The sequence below is a fragment of the Rhipicephalus microplus genome, chromosome 8, assembly GCF_043290135.1.
Source record: "Rhipicephalus microplus isolate Deutch F79 chromosome 8, USDA_Rmic, whole genome shotgun sequence".
Classification (NCBI taxonomy): domain Eukaryota; kingdom Metazoa; phylum Arthropoda; class Arachnida; order Ixodida; family Ixodidae; genus Rhipicephalus; species Rhipicephalus microplus.
In genome coordinates, this window is record NC_134707.1 from 20,328,486 (window position 1) to 20,347,473 (window position 18,988).

An 18,988-nucleotide genomic window follows, 5' to 3' on the forward strand; every position below is an offset into this window, starting at 1 on the left:
TTTGTGACTATTTTTGCAAAAGGTGGCATTATGGGTTCCGAGAAAGAAAAAAACATTCTTCATCGATCTATCCTAGAATTATGTATAACAAAAAAGTGAAACGCCACCTTACAGCAGTAGGCCAATGCTTACTCTACATGGATACAAGAGAGTGTATACAAAGTCTCTCGGTCTTTGAAAGCTAAAGAGATGTATCACGTAAATGTATCCATGTGGACGCTTAGCGATACTTCACTATTCCTACGAGTAACGCCTATGAATAATGATTGATTTAACGGAACATGTCCTTGTGATCATGGAAAGCTGTGGTAGTTGTAGTATTTAACGGTGAGAGTGGAATAAAAAAAAATTGGTGTGACAGATAGAGGAGCGCGAATAATTTTGCGCTAAACTTGAGCACGGCATGTTAAAGCTATTGAACGCCGCTGCTTTATTAGAAATGAACGTAACGCGCGTTATTTCTTAGCTTTTAGTCGATCACGATTTTTCGTGTTCCAGGCAAAGCAGGCTAGTTGTTATACCATTGCATAGCTATTTTGTTATGTATAGTTGACATGGGTCAAGGCGACGCTTTCGGCAAGGTGTCCATCGGGCGTTGTGTGAAGGCGTTGACAAAATTGCAATTCATCTATTGAAAACACGCCGAAGAGCTCGCACGCTTTGAAATGACGCGTTGGAGCAAATAAACTGGGATCCGTCTATAATGATTGATTGCTACATTTATTGAGGAACACTCTGAGAGAAAAGCAGTAAATAAAAAAGGCGTGTTTTTTTTGCTGCCAATTCTTTTATATGGGAATGCATTTCTTAGTCGGGCTATGTCAGGCATCCGGCGTTGTCTGTGGCGTCCGCGGCACCTCGTCACCCATAGCAACAGCTGCAGCCGCGCATGCTTACCCTTCTTTCTAGCAACCAGAGAATGTGCTGCGAGAGAGTGTATGAGAGGGTAGGTGCAGTTCTTCGCCGCTCTTCTCTCACCGTTCACTCTCTTTCTGCCCTGCGCCCCACTTTCTAGTCCGCCTGCACCTCACTCTCGACCGTTCGCTGACTGGGCGACTCTCAAGAGCATCCGAAAATGTGCGGTTGAGAAGCCGCTATGAAACGCCAACACCGAGCCGGGAACGCTGTTCGTTTTGTTCACTTTATAGTATTTTTTACCGGGCACGCTATCTACTAGGGCTGAAAACGCATACCGTTTTTTTCGTGACAGAAAAATGACACGTGCAGCGAACGGCACTATTGTCTGCACGGTATAAGAAAAAAAAACATTTTTTTCTAACGCTTGGTTCTCACGCGTGAACCGCCGCAGTCGAATCCTCAGAATTCCCTACTGGGGGGGGGGGGGGGGGCAATTTTTACTTTAAAGTAGGTGACAGCTGGGCCGCCCGGTTCTTTATAGCATATTACACGATGCAGCGATCGCGGATGTTGACACCCATCTGTAGGCTACTTTTTGCGATAAGTCACACGCAAGTGGTTTCTGACCTAAATATTTTCCGTATTTTGAATACAAATTTCAGTTGTCAGTAGGCACTTGTGTTGTTATTTTCTTCGTTTGTTGGTGTTTGTGCACTTTCACCGATTGCTGAAAATATGTTACGCAATCTTCGTTTTCTTTATCAATACCTGCGCTTTTAAGTAAATTCAAAATTGTCATGAATTTATTTGTATTGGTGAAACTTGGGAACAATGTTGTGGTACAAATCTTCGTTTTGTGTCGCAGTATTCATTCGTTCAGACTTGACGTTTGGGTATTCCTGAATGCGAAGCACACGCATCGCATGATCAAACCTCCGCTCCTCTGTAGCGCAAGAAATCACTGTACCTCTCGAGTTCGTATCTCTAATAAGGAATTACGCCTGTAAAAGACAGATACACGTCAAACTCGAATTCGTACAGGTTATGAATATTTTGGCACGACAGTGTTTTATACCGAGCTCCACCATAATTTTACTTATCAATTTTCAGCACGGGCAACACGTTGCTAAAAAGCACGTTAACGGACTAAAAAGAAAGAAACCAGAAGTAAAGCTTCCGCCTAAAATCGGAACACCATACTCTCGGTTCACGGCAGTAGGTGGTCGGTGCTCTACCCAACACGCCACAGATACACACACGAGTTTTAACAAACGAGCCTTATGTCTATCACCAGACAGATTTAGTTGCGCGTCCATAGCAGCCGTCCGTGCCAGCCATTCGCAATGAGAGGCTGCATCCATACGACTGCTGCGGACGCACTACTGAATTGTTTACCGATTCTCTCTAACACTGCCTTATACTTGCAGGGCTAGGCGTGGTTAAGGTCCATAGATAAAACAAGTTTTCATCTAGTGGCCTTAGGCGTAACAGGGTGGTGCCGCCATCTCTGAGCGGTGAAGTGAAGTACCGCGCCATGACGTTTCAAGTGCCAATAAACAGCGATATGAGGACGACGTAGTCAACACGCGTTCACATTATGCTTCGAAGAGCCAGGAAGCGGCAATGGTCTCCGCAATAGGCGCCTTTACATTTGGCTTCGAAAGGAGCAAAGTGGCAAATCTCACAGGAAGTTCACTCCCTTCACCACCTAAGCGACCGAAAAACCACGCCCCGAGGGTCACGCGAATCTATCTGTCCTAGACCAATTTTTCGCCTCGAGATACGCCTTTCCGCTTTATGGCTTTGAATGCACTAGCTCAAAGCACGTGATGTGACTAACCGATCGCAAATTCAACATGGTGGCCGAGACGTCAGTGGTGGCTCGCGTTGGTGCAATTCTAAGCTACCCGTGCAGCAGGACGAAGTTCGTGGCCTCGACAATCACGCGTTCATCGGCAGCCTGGTTTGGATTGCGGTTGCTATAACACTCGAAGTAGAAAAAGGAGCAGCACCAGTGAGTCGGCATGCCCCCACGTGTCTTGGTTTTCACAGCCGGCTTAATCCAACACCAACGCTGCCGGTGCGCACGCTCCGTTTGTTTCTACCGGCGTATCTCCCGAAACAACTTTGAAGAGGTGCAGACTGTTAGCTTTCCGTGCTCTACACGAATAACTTTGATTCGGTACAAAGTTTCGTGCTCTGGAAACGGGCAAAATGGAATGAATTCTCAAAGTAGCGGTGGCATGCATGAGGGACAGAAACAAAAATTTAACGTTTTCGACGCATGGTGTGGCCGCCGCTCTGGCGTTTTCAATTTTGCTTTGTTTGGAATGTGCCAGGAAATCGCTCGCTTAGGTGCTTGAGCAGCCGGAGAACCACGCCACGAGCCCGACGCGGAAAAGATCAGTCCAAGACCTCTTTTTCCGCTATGAAGCAGAATGGCTCTCCGCTTCGTTGAAAGCCGTACTTTAGTTGCACTAGCTTATGAACCAGGTTGTGTGATCAACCAGCCGCGATTTCAACATTGCCCCGCCGCGGTGGTCTAGTGGCTAAGGTACTCGGCTGCTGACCCGCAGGCCGCGGGTTCGAATCCCGGCTGTAGCGGCTGCATTTCCGATGGAGGCGGAAATTTTTTAGGCCCGTGTGCTCAGATTTGGGTGATCGTTAAAGAACCCCAGCTGGTCGAAATTTCCGGAGCCCTCCTCTACGGCGTGTCTCATAATCATATGGTGTTTTTGGGACGTTAAACACCACAAATCAATCATCAATCAAATCTTCGCGGAGACAACAATGCTCCCGAGGCTTCCCACGGTGTTTGAATAGGCATCTTGCACGCTTCATGGAAGTATTTTGCTTGCTTTCTTTTTTTTTGTACCCCTACCTCCGTCCTTCAACGCCTTGGAATATGACGGGGGCTGCACCATGTAGCCGAAAAGGGAAAATGGCAGAGCAGGGAGAATGGCTGAAAATGAGGTGCAGGTGTGCAAGTTTAGTTGGTGTCCGCCGCATGTGCCTCCAGTGTAATTAAAAAAAATTGGCCAATGAAAGGCTGTGAGCATGGCAACGCTTACACGGAGTCTTCCAGTGACCACCAGCCGACTGTTTGTGTCGTTGTAGTGTGAATATCACGATGACAAAAAAAAGACACTCCCAAAGAGAATCGGCAGACTAAAATCAGTGTCGTGTCTCGGTGTTGGTGCAGCCTCGAAAGTTTCTAGCTCAGCCGATGATTCCCGCCGACACTTCTTGGGCGAGGGAGCTATGAACATTTTCGCACTAGACAAGTACACCGGCAGGCTGTGGAAATTCCTCGGCACAGTATCCAGCAGAAGTTTCCCGACGTTGTGCGGCACCTCCACAAAAACTCATGCCACTGTAGTCACTGGTTCACGCGAAAAATCTCACTCTCAATGAACTGCTTTTCGAACACACGCAATTTCGGGCAATCCAATGTGAAACCACGAGTTCCTTATCGGGAACACACCGCTCGCTATGTCAACCGCCAGAACAGTCACTTTTTTATCATTTTTTTGTAACCAGATTGACACCCAAGCATGCAGCATGTATGCGGCACCTGTTTTGGTCTTCAGGCACAACACGTACAACACCAAACATGCGATTAAAAGCGCGCAGGACATGTGATGGCATGCAGCTGTCGTCTGCCCGATCCCCCCCCCCCTCCCCCTGGCGAAAACGCAGCGCCACCCAGCGGCCACCGCTTGCAGCGCACAAATTTCTTCCGTACAGTTACACCAAAGTTTCTTGAGCAGTAAAAGTACTGCAGCACTCTGGTATCAGCTTTAAAAACGCACGTCAGAGTGAGATAGCGGGCAACCTGGGCAGCGAACGGGCCACGCGTTTGTCAACATCAGCACCCCTCCTTCTTTGCGGGCAACACGTGCGTTCTACGATTGCGCCTCGATGTGTATTAAGCCTACTGATGAGCCGATCAGTTGGCGCAACAACGTTCGAAAGGGTAAGTGCTTTTTAGGTTTACTCGTTCTTGTACCGGCGCATATTAAGAAAACAGTAATAATGTCCGCTATTTTATGTCCCAGTACCACGATGTGGTTTTGAGGAACGCCGTGGTGGAGGACTCCTGAAATTCTGACCTTGTGGTCTTCTTCAACCCGCACTGACATCGCACAGTGTATTTCACCTCCACCGAAACGCGTCCACGGTGGCCGGAAAATTATGCTAAACGAACAATTTGCATCATTTCAGGTGAGCAATTACGCATCTACTATAAGTGGTGATTTCTAAGACTTCATAGCAGCAGGACTTATCAGCGAAACGCATTTGTTAATTGCTTTTCTTGTGGAATGACGTCAAGTGCAACGGATCCTTAGTCTGGCTTTGTGAAGTCCTTAGCGGACAAACCCTCTGGCAGCATCAAGGAAGTCTTGGAAGTATGAATCGAAGTGAGTGCGCAGTTTTCAAGGCTATGTCTGACCTTAGTGCAACAATTATGAATCAAAACCCATCAATTAATGCTTTAGAGGCCGAATATATAGCTGTAACAAAGTCAATGATGTACATAAATGACTCCTTCGAAGATTTTAGAAACGAAATGAGAAGCAAGCGCTGAGTACTTTGGGAGGTAAAGACACAGCATAGAGCATGAAGAAGAAAATTCAAGGCTGAATAATGAATTGAAAGAAACTAGAAGGCAACTGATTGAGCTCAAACAGTACAGTTGAAGGGAAAATAATGAACTGAGGGGAATCCTACGGGCACCTAATGAGGACTTTTCTTCGACTGTCAACAAAATTGCGTTGTCTTCGGGTGTAAGGCTTGACGAGAACGCACTTGATGCTGTTCAGCATGCACCAGCGTATGGGAGTGGCCCTCCAAACGTAGTGATGAAGCTTTTGTCTAAATTGACACGAGACAGAGTCTTCGGAGCCGCCAAGAAACACACTCAACAGGTCGAAGATTGGTTTTGAGGGAAATGAACCGATGTTCGTAAACGAACACCTGTGTCCCGAGAACAAGGTTCTACTTGGGAAGCCAATAGAGTTAAAACAAAAAAAAACAAGTTCATGTGTGTGGCTGACGACGAAATTCTGATGCGTAAAAATGAAAATCCGCGCGTGTTTCACGTGACATGCAAGGACGACCTTGGCGGTGTGGCTTAGGTGGTACAGGTGTGCTTATATCCGGCACACATACCCAGTTCAAACAGAATGCCTCACCTGATTCAGCTTGACAACTACACCAGCAAAAGCATGTTGGTATTTCATGCAACATTTGGAGCATAAGAAAAAAAAACTTAACTAGCTCCTCGCATATGTTTCCCAGGATCTACAACGCCTTGACGTAATCGCTGTCACTGAAACTTGGCTAAAAAGAAATGAAAACAGTCGTATTCCCGAATACGCAATGCTATCGCAGCCACGTATGTGACTCTCGTTTTCGAGGGGGTGGCGTGGCTTTCTTTTTTGTGTAAAATATGAGCGTTCGTATGAAATTCTTCCTTCATTTTCGTGCAGTACACGTGCCGTCGAGTCACTCTTGGTCAAGGTGGAATCTTCACTTACCGTGGACGTAGTTTATCGTTCCTAAATGTGTGTTTTCTCTCCTTTCTTGAAACACTTGAAACGATTCTCAGCCGCCCAACAAACAACGTCAAACAATCCACTGTTAATGTTGGCGGGCGGTGCCTTCGTCTCAGCGTAACACGTCAAGTAATCGGCGCTGGCAATTCACAGGAAGAATTCACTGGCGCACGAAGAAAATTCGCATCACCACGCAAAGTATGCCTTTAGGCGGACGACGTATACAGTCTCTGGGCATAATAACCTGCCCTCGGACGATGACGATCACCCGTCTCAAACCGCTTCGTAGTTCACCTTGCTCACACGTCTGAGTACTGAGTAAGGTCCTAAATACTTCCTCAAGAGTTTCTGGCGTAGACCTCGCCGTCTAATGTGTGTCCAAACCCAAAGTCAGTCACAAGGCTCATAGTGTACTTCTCGATGGTGGATATTGTACCACCGGGCATCTGCACACTGTTGCGTTCTGATGTGCACAAGGGCCAGTTGACGAGCTTTCTCAGCTCACTGAATGTAACGATTGATTTAGACGAGCGGAAATGGTGTAATGCGTGTAGTTTTCTGTTTCGTGGTGTTGTACGCAAATGTTACGTAAGGCAGAGTGTCGTCCCACGTTTTCTGCTGCGCATTCACGTATATAGAGATCATGTCGGCTAGCGTTTTGTTTAGCCTTTCTCTGAAATCATTGCTCTGAGGATGATATGAAGTGGTCTTTCGGTGGCTTGTGTAACTCAACATGAAGATTTCATCCAAAAGCTTCACCGTGAATGAAGTTCCGGGGTCAATGATGACATATTAGAGGGCGCCATGTCATAGCCCAATGGGATACATAAAAAACTGGCAAATTCAGATACGGTTCCTTGTGGCAGTGCCTTCGTCTCCGCGTAACGCGTGAAGTAATTGGTTGCGACATTGATCCATTTGTTTTTGGAGAAAGGCAGAGGAAACGGCCCTAAGAGGTCCATTCCCACTTGATCAAACGGTGCACGTGGTGGATCAATTGGTTATAGATGGCCTCCAGGCTTTAAGGATGGTGTCTTCCGCCGCTGGCACTCGCAACATCCCTTCATGTAGCGTTTGACGCAGGCAGAATTTTTAGGCCAGTAGTAGAGTGGCCGCACCCGATCCAGAGTTTTCTCGGGTAGCCCAGATGGCCGGATATGGGCTTGTCCTGGCAAGCTAATGAGACGTCATCGCGGAGGGCTTCAGGCACGACCAGAAGATGAGATCTGTCCCCAGAACCGGTGTTCCTTTTGTATAAAACGCCATTTCGTAGGCAAAATTTTGACAACGTCTGTGACATCGGACGAGGAATGCGCGCGGTGCCACCTTCTAAGTTATCTACAATCAGTCTTAGATCGGCGTCAGTTCATTTATGAAAAATCAGATGCGGCCCGCTGCGAGTTTCCACGAAGGCACAGTCCTCTTCTGTGGCTGTAATGTCGTATTGAAGATACGACATTACAGCCACAGAAAAGGACTGTGCTCTCAATAGTGTGTCGGCATCTTCATGCTTTTTGCCTGACTTGTACACGATGGTGACATCAAATTCTTGTAGGCAGAGACTCCTCCACTCTTGCCGCCCTGAAGGCTCTGAAAAATCGGCCAACCAGCACAAAGCATAATGATAAGTCGCCACTTTGAGTGGTATTTCATATAGGTATGGCCTGAACTTTCTAATTGATCAAATGACCTTGAGACTTTCTTTCTCTTATGTGGAACAGTTGCTCTGCGTTAGGCAGAGCGCGGCTTGCGTAGGCTATTACTGTGCAATCTCGTCTTGTCATTGCACCAGGATAGCTCCAAGACTGATAGTGCTGGCATCAGCGAACACCTCTGTGTCAGCGTCTTCATCGAAATGGTTGAGCATGAGAGGGGACGATAGCCGGTGCTGTAGTTCCGCCATGGGAGCCTGCTGCTTGTCAGCCCAGAGAAATGGTGTGCCGTAACGTATCAGGCGTAATAGCGGCTTCGCGATGTTGAAGAAATTTTTAATAAATTGCTGGTAATACGAGCACATACCCAAATATTGTCGAAGGCTTTTCTTATCAGTTGGAGCTGGAAAAGCGGTGATGGCAGCAGTCTTGTCAGGATCAGGCCGAACACGAGCGGCGCGCACGACGTGACCAACAAACTTTGATTGATTTATATGTGGGGTTTAACGTCCTAAAACCACCATATGATTATGAGAGACACCGTAGTGGAGGGCTCCGGAAATTTTGACCACCTGGGGTTCTTTAACGTGCACCGAAATCTGAGCACACGGGCCTACAACGTTTCGCGTCTATCGGAAATGCAGCCACCACAGCCGGGATTCGAACCCGCGACCTGTGGGTCAGCAGCCGAGTACCTTAGCCACTAGACCACCATGGTGGGGCGACCAAGAAACTTTAGTTCTTTTAAGCCAAAATTTCATTTCTCAGGCTTGGGTATGAGATCAGCCAATGGAATGGCTTTTGAGTACATTCCGAAGGCGGCGAAAATGCTCGTCAAACGTTTCCGGAAACACAAAGACATCATCGAGGTAGACAAGACAGCTTTTCCACTTGAGGTCAGCCAGGATGGTATCTATAATTTGCTGGAATGTGGCTGGAGCAGGACAGAGGCCGAAAGAGAGCACTCTGAGTTCGTAAACGCCATCTGGAGTTACAAAAGCGATTTTTTGCTCACGTTCTTCCATCTCTATTTGTCAACTACTACTCTTCAAGTCGATGGAGGAAAAATACTTCCAGCGCCGCAGCCTGTCTAGAGAATCACCGACTCTGGGAAACGCATACACGTTTTTTTTTTTTGTGACATTGTTGAACTTCCTGTAGTCGGCACAAGAGCGAAGCTTGCCATTCTACTTTTACACAAGAACTAGTGACGACCACGGGATGCTTGAAGGTTGTATCACGAAATCTTGAAGCATTTCCTTGCCCTGCGTTTGAACCACGTGCAGTTCGTTTGGCGAAACATGACAAGGCTGCTGACGTATGAGGTGCACGTCGTCGTAGGTGATAATACGGTGTTTCGTTATCGGTGTTGGGCGTATCTTCGAGGAAAGTGCAAAGCGTGTGAGGAATTTCAGCAACAGCTCGCTGAAACGCTGCTTGTGCGCTCCTAAAAGTGTTGGACGGAGGTCGGCGCTGGGGAAAAGGGCTTCAGCAGTAGAGAGATTTAGAATACCGTTTGCAAGTGCTGCGGGCGTAGCGGGCGCCATATGAGTTTTAGAAGAGTGTTTGCCCTGCTGCAAACCGCAACGCACGGTCGCAGTGACACCGTAGCCTCCAAACCAGCGCTTGCGGGCCACGTGCGGGCCGCGATCGCCACACGCAATTTCGAATTTTCTGCGTGCGGTCCGCGAACGCGAACGCCGACTCGCGTTACGACGTATGCGCAGTGGCAGTGAGCGCACCGCAAGGGCTCGTGGTGCGCTATTCTAAAACTCCCTAATGACGATGGCCTCGGAAACAAAGCCCTCGATGACAATAGCGACTGGGTTGGCATAGGTGATGACAGTTTAAGGGAAAAAGTGCCGGTGCTCGTAGCTGAAGTGTGTGCAAAGAACGCCACAGTGATCATCACGAAGGTCACAAGGCCTCTTGCTACGCAGGCACCCTGGGACAGCAGAAGCGAGTGATTGCTTTCTACGCATGCTTCACCGTGCATCACTCCGTCACACGCCACCTGAACCATGACACTTGCATGGGGTGTCAACGCGACAGCATCGTCAACGACGTAAAGAGACACTCTGGAGTGGCTGCGGTCCGCAGAAGTTGTTGTGGCATTTGTGGTCGAAAACGTGACCAGACTTCGTTGAATGCCAATTATAGCACCGTGCTACCTGAGTAAATTCATGCTAACAATCAGGTCTCAAGAACACTTACGCAGAACGCTCAAACTGGCAACAAACGTACAACCGTGGACTTGCATTCTTGCCGTACACATACTGAGTGGCGTGACGATATGCCCACCAGCTGTACGGATTGGCGTTCAGTTCAAAGGCGTCATTACTTTCTTCAAAAGGGCAGCCAGTATGCTAAGTATGCAAAAATCCACACCAGTGTCCACTAAAGCACTGACTTCGCGACTATTTAGCAGAACAGGAATATCTTGGGAAACTCTTCTCCAATCAGCCGGCGTTGTTGTAGTCAATGTATTGTTGGTATCGTCAGTCCGCGTCATTAGGGGGCCTAAAGCATGACCAGTCAGAACGGCGTTGCCCCCGGAGATCGCTGTGGCTAGTTTTACCGACGCGGGATAGACAACTGGCTCTGCACCACGCCTGAATAGGTGCGACGATTAGGCGAGAACCGGCGCGATGATGGAGAACGTGAGTGGTGCGGTGATGTCGGTCCGCGCTGCTTGGCAACGTAGTCCGCAACTTCCGGAGGAAGCTGACCGAACCTACCTGGCAGGTGGAGAGTCGGCCGAAAAACCTTGAAGTCCTAGCTCTAAATAAGTGCACTGTCGGTAGATGTGCCCAGCTTCGCCACAGTGGAAGCAAAGAGGACGTCGACCGGGGGGCCTCCAAACATCTGATTTTCATGCAGTCGTCCGATGGCTACTGTAGTACGGGCCCGCTTGGACTGCCTGAAGCATAGCTGGTGCTGTGGTGTGAAGCGCAGTGAAAGGTTTGGCCTGCCAGAAGCATGGCAGGAGGCACGGTTGGAAGTGGAGTGAAAGAAGGTGCTAGCTAGAGCATGTTTTGCGCATGCGACATAGGAGGGAAGTCATTTAGAGGCCGCGGTTCTGTCTGACAGTATGGTTCTCATAGTCCCTACTGAAGTTCGTCTTGGACAATGCCGGACAAAGAACTCACAGTGGGTGCCAAGGGTACTAATATCCTCGGCAGTTCTTCACGAATTACAGAGCGCATTGGCTCTTGGAAGAAGTCGACATAGCCCTCAAGACCTACCATGTAGTCCGTTGCGGAATGAAAGTTTACTTGTCGTTCGTATGTCTGGTGCCGTTGCCGAAGCGTGCTTTCAATTCGTATGGCTTGAGCGAGAAATTCTGACGTAGTCTTGGGTGGACTACGTACAAGATCACCGAATAACTGCTCCTTCCCTCCATGCATCAGGCATCACACCTCCTTCTCATACGGCATGTGAAGGTCGGCTCGTCCAAAAAGACGCGTCATGTCCTCAACATACAGTGCTACGCCCTCACTTGGCTTTAGGATACGGCAGTGGAGTTCATGATGAGCTCACTGTCAGCGATCAGGACTTGCATAGGTTTTGAGAAGTAGGCGTTTGAGGTCCTCCGATGACGTGAACACGCCTGCTCGGCTTTCGTGCCAAACATGAGCTGTCATTCAAACTGAAGTAGACATGTCGGACAGGTCGTATGAACGTGCCCAAGCAACCAAGCTTGGTGATATGTATGAGTTTGTCTGCCTCATCCCACATGTTATGAGCGGCAATGAAGTCATAGTTGTATGGCCAATCTTTCACATTCTCATGGACAGCACCATGAAATGGATTCGGCGCTCGTGTTTTCATCAGCATATAGTGCGTGGGTACGGTGCCTTCCAATACCGGCTAGGTTGAAACCACTTGGTACGGCATTGCTTGGGAAAGTCAGAGCCGTCACCTTCTCTGGGAGAAGTCCGCACTCATGATCCAGTTCACGGATCTTTCGGCTGGCATGGTGAACAGGCGTAACCTCCGGTATGACGCTGGAGCGGTTTGGTGCTTAGGGTGCCCCACACCATCAGTTGTCACGTGCTAGGGGCCCGAAGAAGCGTACAAGGAGACGTGACTGTCAAAATGCCCGACACGAAGTAGGACGTCTCCAGCTCACACAGGTTGCTCGTCTTCATCTTCTTCGTTCACTGGCACAGGGCTGGTTCAATGTTCACTGGTGCGGAACGCCGGGTGGCGATATCAACATTGATACCCGTAGTTCAGGGAACGACGACTACATGTACTTACTTGAATCGTATCGCTTTCGCAATCTCATAACCACACCAACTCAAATAACAGCAACGTCTGCCTATATAGTTCACCACGCACTAACGAATTCCAAGAAAAAAAACTATTGCTGGAGTGTATGACAAACCTATCCCAGATCATTGCTTCATATTTGTCTCTGTTTATCATCTCGAGAAGGAAAAGTGTGGCCAACTGAAGTTTTGAAGAAAAATGGACTGCGTGGCTTTAAGAACTATTACTTGATTTAGTTTCGATCGAATGTACAATTATGATGTTAACATTAAATTTTCTAACTTTATTCCTCTTCTCAAAAACACAATCTAAATAAGCACAAAAGTTTTGGTTCATTGACAGGAAACAACCTATTATCTCCGGATTAATAAAGAAAGGTTAGGAGTCATAAGGAGCAAGGAATACCGGCACGACAATTAGAAGCGGATAAGTACAATGAATTCTTTTTGATCCACTTTGAAGTAACGTGCAATAAAGTAGTGGCTTTGATGAGAATGAACGAAAAGAATAATTATGCTCGACAAATAAAACAGGCGACTGGTAATTCGAAGAAACGCTGGCAAATTGTAGATGACGTTGTCGGCCACCGACCGCCTTCTAAGATACTTCCAGATGTAATCGACTCGAATACAGTTGAATCGGTTAGCACTTACTTCGCCTCCATTGATTCAACACATTAGCTGAAAAAATTCAAGGAAAACAGCCTCAATCATCTTCTTTAGGATTTCTATCGGAACTATTTTGTAATGTATGACATTGACCTTGAAAAAATCACATCTATTGTGTCACGAATGCCGATAAATAAATCAACAGGCCTAGATAAGATAACTATAAGGCTTCCTAAATGACATTTAGACGTCTTTGAACCAGTTTTGTGTCGTATTTGTAACCAGTCTTTAAGAGCAGCCATTTACCCTTGCTTGAAAATACCAAAGGTTATCCTAATACGTAAAAGTGGCGATCATTGTCAACCGTCCAACTATACGCCAATCTCTATTGTGAGCATATTCAACATCTTCGAAAAAATCCTGGCCAATTGTTTTTACAAATATATTGCGAAATATAACATGCTCTTCCCTCAGCAACATGGATATAGACCAAACTATTCTACGTCCACCACTCTTTTGACCATTACTCAATTTAAAAACTCAGCAGTGAATGAAAATAGATTAGTAGCAGTGATATTTCTGGACCCAAAAAAGAAACTGCAGACCAGACCGAAGAATACTGTTTAGTAATTCACCACACTTCGGTTTCCGTGAAACCATTTCAGAACTTCTTTCGAACTACTGGAAGTGTCGTCAACACGCTGTAATAATGATTTCTTGTTTTATATGAATAGCTTGAATACTGATGTTTCTCAGGGCTCGGAGCTCGAACCATGGCTGGTCTCCTTGTATACAAATGACCTTCCGCAGATATTCATCTTTGAACATGCTTATACGATACCTGTGTCATAGTAACAGGTCAAAATCTAAGTGATCTTGAGTTGAAATCCAACAATGAAATAAAGTTTCTTGTTGGTAATGTGTTAGCAAACTGTCAGTAAATACCGATAAGACCAAATGTAATATATTTCACTCGAGGTTAAAGTTGATTATAGCTGTCAACTTACACATTCAAACTATGGATTCTGTGATTGAGCAAGTACCCACATATGAATATCTTGGTGCAGCTATACACCATACTTTATGGTGTCATCGATTGGCAGATTCAGTGCACTTTCGGCAATACTTATTTCTCCTTATAGCGGAGCAAAACTGTTCTACTGGCAGATCGAGAGTGCTCCCTATATGTTCCATTGTCAAATCTGGAGCAGCTCCATTGCGAGATCCACTCTACGGAGCAGCTTTTTCTGCTCCATGAAAACTGGCGGATTCAACCAGAAGTCGCAAACACCCCGTACGTTGAAATGGTGCCAACTTTGGGTGCGCCAACGGACGCTGGTCGCGTCAGTTGAGCCTCGCGTTGGAGCTCACATTTTGCTAGCGTAACCTCGCTGTTCCCAGCGTGCCAGAAGCATGACGAAAGAGAGACGCACTTCCATTCCGACCCTGCCATTTGCTCCAGAAGGAGCATGTGTGTTCAATTGGTAGATTATCTACTGTCGTCCGTTATAGTGGAGTGCTCCGGTGCAGATTTCATCGGGCCACTCCGAATCTGCCAACCGATGGCACCAGGCAGATGCAGATTCAAAATGTGCATTCAAACATAGCCTCAGGGTGTCATGCACTTACTGAAGCTCATCAACATTTTAATGGCACTTTTCTACAAATACTTTATTATGCTTTCGTATTTCATCGAGTCTTCAGGTGGCACGTACACATTTTACCTGGACCAGGTTAGACGGCTTAAAGAATGGGCTGTAAGAAAAATGACCCCCGTAAACCTGTGTTTTCGCGATTACTTATTTTGCCATTTGATAAGCTATGAAAATCAAAACTAGCAAAATTTGTGTACACGTTTAATATTTAAATCCACCCTTTTATTGTGTCAATATTTCTCGCCTCTTCTCGTTCTTCCAGACAACTACCCTTGGTAAATAGAATAGTCTGCAAATTAACAACGTATACGGTGAACAGATTTTTCCGTTTACTCATGTTCAAATGTGTATTGCTATATCTTTTGGTATAAAAGTGTGTTCAAATATCACCAAGGCACTATAAAAACACTATTTAGAAGAATGTTCTGATTTAATAATTACCAGTCATGCTCAGTGTGATGACGTCCTAACTTTATCATGTAAGTAAAGGACGTTCATTTTTTGTGTTGTAAGTTTTCTTTTTTTTCTTTGTGTGGTTATTTCATGTAATGCACTGCTTCTTTTCAGATTCTTTATCAGATATTAGTTTTTCTTTTCTGAAGTTTCCTTATAAAACGCATCTTTTTGGGCCCAAACTAGCCAATGGCTATTGGTCCAGACAGTGTACGCAAGCTTTATCAAAGAAGTGATAGCAATAAGGTTGCAATTCAAAATTCTAACCCGCGACCTTCAACTAATATTACGTTTGACTACTACGTGCACCGAAATCGGAGCTTATCATAACCAAGAAGAAGCCTTGGATCCAACCTGAAGTTTTAGTAGCCATACGCGGTCGCAAAGTCGCCAGTTTGACGCTATGTCGCCACCAACGGCAACCCGGCATGCACCTGCACGCACATGTACTACGCTCTTCCAAAAGGACTCAGTCTTCTGCACCAAGTACTACGCTCTGTCTTGTGATATTGTTCAGTTTCTTTGGTACAGTGCAGCAAAATAGTGATATCAATTGACTATCTCCCATCAAACTCTTATTATACACTTGAGTACGAAGCATTTTTTTTTGCCGACCACAGCACCCGCAGGGGTGTCTGCACACGCAGCAGTCGTTTGGTACATAGTGACACCATGGACTCGAGCTAACGGGAAAGGGGGGGGGGGGTTGCCTCTCTCTAATGCTTACCTAGCAGTGCGTGGCTGAGCCGAGTCCGGGGAAAGGGGGACCCTGGAGTTTGCGCCAACACTGGGTGTTTTAACCTTTAAGGCGCCCCGGGCAGAAGGATCACATCCTTTTGGTCCTGGCTTCACGTAGACAGCACCTCTGGGCTGACAAATCGAGGGGAAATCGGCAGATCGCCTTTTCCTATCACTCTCTTCCTGAATCTTCGTTCCTCCCTCTCGCGTTAATTCTGGCCTGACTTCTGTTCCTTTCGTTCGCTTGTACATTTTCTGGCGGAGAGGTTTAACTGTATGCAGATAGCCAACCTTGGCCTAGACGCATTACCCTGGCAAGAACGTCTCCATCTTTGGTATGGCGTTTGCAACCAGGTATGCTCGGCCAGGAGACAATCAAGACTGGCGGATGCCTTGGCCTAACGAAACGAGACCTGAGGTGGCTCTCCGAGCGTACTCTGCTGGTGAGCATTATTGTTTTAGGCAGGTTTGGCCGGCTAGCCAACTATCCCCCACCCTTTTTTATGTATTCGCAATTTTTATTATTTCGTGTGTTAGTTTTCACTACAATACCAGCAGTGTAAATTTAGTGTTATTCCACCTTTCTTTAAATTTTTGTTCCCCAATTGCATTTACCTCAGTACACAAAAACATTGCTACAAAAAACATGAGTGTCACTTGAGCGTCAGCTACTTGGCTCTCGTAAAAGGGTTCTTTTCCTAAGCAAAGAAGGGCTTTGGCCCTACCCCGCTACGCAATCTAAGACCCCAGCGACAAAGGGGCACATCAGGGACATACTTTTTTTTTTACTCTACAACCTAGAGAATGTTCTGTTTTCATGGCTACGATGTACAGCTGGCGCGTGCAAGTAATCAAAAGCTCCTACCGCCCTCTCGTTGGGCTCCGTGATGGGTGGCCACCATATTTGCCGAAGAACAACATATAATATGCCATAGCATTTCCGTTACTACTTTATCGCACTGCCTCAAAGCAAACGCGTGCCGAAGCTATTGTCAACTTTTTTTCCACAGAATGAGCCCTTCTCCCGCTATTATGTTATATACAGCAACAAACCTGAAAAACCAGTAAGTGCAATATCTTCATTCCTCGTGGAAAATTCACTGACACAACCAATGCGTCCTTGATATAAGGCGAGCAAAATGGCTAGCGGTGGCCGCCTTCTTGAGCTGTGTTATGAGGCACGATAAATTAGATGAGCTTGCAGATTTTGCCAATACACCTGTAACTGTAACGCCATATCAATCTCTGAACAATGTATATAGGGCGTGCTCTCTGAAACTGAATTGTCACAAATTTCAGAACTTTAGATAGCTGGAAGGATCAAAATATTATAAGTGTACAAATAATAAAATTAGGCAAGACAACACCGAAAGTCCAACAAAGCATCTCATCTTCACGTTTTCCTGAAGTTCCCTGCCAGAGACCCTCAAAACAGGCTACACAAAAACCCGAGCAAGACCCTACATTCCGAATCCCCTCCGATGCTACAAATGTCAGAAGTATGGTCGTGGCACACAAAGCTTCCGTGACCACCTTAACTCTGCACAGTGTGGGAAAAAAAGACCATTCTTTCGAAAACTCTTCTGGCAGTGCTCACTGCATAAACTTTAGAGCCAACCATCCGGCGTATTCTCGGAGCTGTGAAGTCTGTTATAAAAAGAACGAAATAACCACTTTTATATATTCTACAAGTTTTCGGCGAATATTTGTGGAAAATATATAGGCGTTTCTTTCACTTAGAATATATTTTACAAATAGGCTCCCAAAAGGTGTTTTCCATTTTACGACAATACCTACTCTGATGCGTTGTACAATGGGGCAGCATCGTACCAGCCTGTGCCACAGCAACAATCTGCTATCAGGGGGTCCTCGGCGTGGCATGTTCCCCCTTGGCGATAAAATCCCAGCCTTCCCGGCAACTCCCGAACATGTACCAGCAACTCCAGGGTCGTCAAGTACCAAGGCCTCGTCCCACCAGGCGAGGCCCGCCCCGCCCCGGTGGTCTAGTGATTAAGGTACTCGGCTGCTGACCCGCTGGTCACTGGATCGAATCCCAGCTGCAGTGGCTGCATTTCCGATGGAGGCGGAAATGCTGTGGGCCCGTGTGCTCAGATTTGGGTGCACGTTAATAAACCTCAGGTGGTCGAAATTCCGGAGCCCTCCAATACGGTGTCTCTCATAATCATATGTTGGTTTTGGGATGTTAAACCCCACATGTCTAACACCAGGCGAGGTCCAAATTTCCATCCACCGGCTCGCACGTGCGGGCATCAAGTGCCTCCCAGGAGGCAATGAACACCACGGTACCCCTGATGCCGAAAGATCAGCGCAGGTCTTCGGAACGTGCCAAAAGAACTAAAAAGCTGATAACAGGGCCTGGTGACAGCCATGTTACTTGCGTTCAAACTTTCAGCCTAAACAACTCACTCTCTTAGCGTACACACAGCACAACTTTAGTTTCAATATGGAAACACAAATAAAACACTGGGACGTCAGACGACTGCTTAAAAATCTGGACGATGTCCAAGAGGGATTACACAAACGCTTACCAAAAGTGCTGTGTGTACAGGAAACACACTTTAGGGCCCCCATTTCAAGTTTCCGAAATATTCCCGAAGAGCCGAGATAATGCTGTGGCGTCATCTGATGGTGTGGCAACTAAACTAATAAAATAACAGCATGTCCACATTTACCACTCCAAACATTCCTTGTGGCAGTTGCTCTCCGAGCAGTTCTTCTAAACAAACTCGTCACCATCTGCTCACTTTGCATGCCTCCACATCACCGCCTTGAAATACGAGAATATCAGTCCCTAATAGACGAACTACCTGAACCTTATCTGGTTCATTGGTACTTGAGTGCACATAGCGGTCTATGCGGTGATTCTCGCTGTGATGCACAAGGTCGTCTCATTGAACATTTTCTCTTCTCTTCCAGTGCCTGCCTGTTAAATAGGAAAGAGCCATCGTACTAAAAACTCACCAACAAACCTTACTCGTCTGTAGACCTCAGCATTGTATCTCCTTCACTTCTATCCCTACTGAAATGAAAAATCATGAATAATACATATGGATGTGAACATTTTTCTGTAGTTTTGAGTACTCCAACGTCATATGAATGCCCTTGATGAGATCCCAAATGGCTCATAAAACAAGCCGAATAGGAACAGTTTTACAGCAGTATTCGTTTAA

General features: G+C 46.6%; 1 protein-coding gene across 2 annotated transcripts in view; it reads left to right on the forward strand.

Moving 5' to 3' along the window:
• Positions 1-4,127: 4,127 nt before the first annotated feature.
• LOC142768853 (venom peptide isomerase heavy chain-like) overlaps positions 4,128-18,988 on the forward strand; it is a 51,551-nt gene continuing 36,690 nt past the window's right edge. The window contains exons 1-2 of one of the 2 annotated variants that reach the window (XM_075871250.1): positions 4,128-4,834; positions 4,917-5,082. Coding sequence is in view for 1 of the 2 variants with exons in the window: in XM_075871252.1 (XP_075727367.1) it covers positions 5,053-5,082 (30 nt within the window). In the remaining variant the exon portion in view is untranslated. Of the gene's footprint in view, positions 5,083-18,988 lie in introns of both variants that reach the window. The other variant, XM_075871252.1, reaches the window with a different exon arrangement.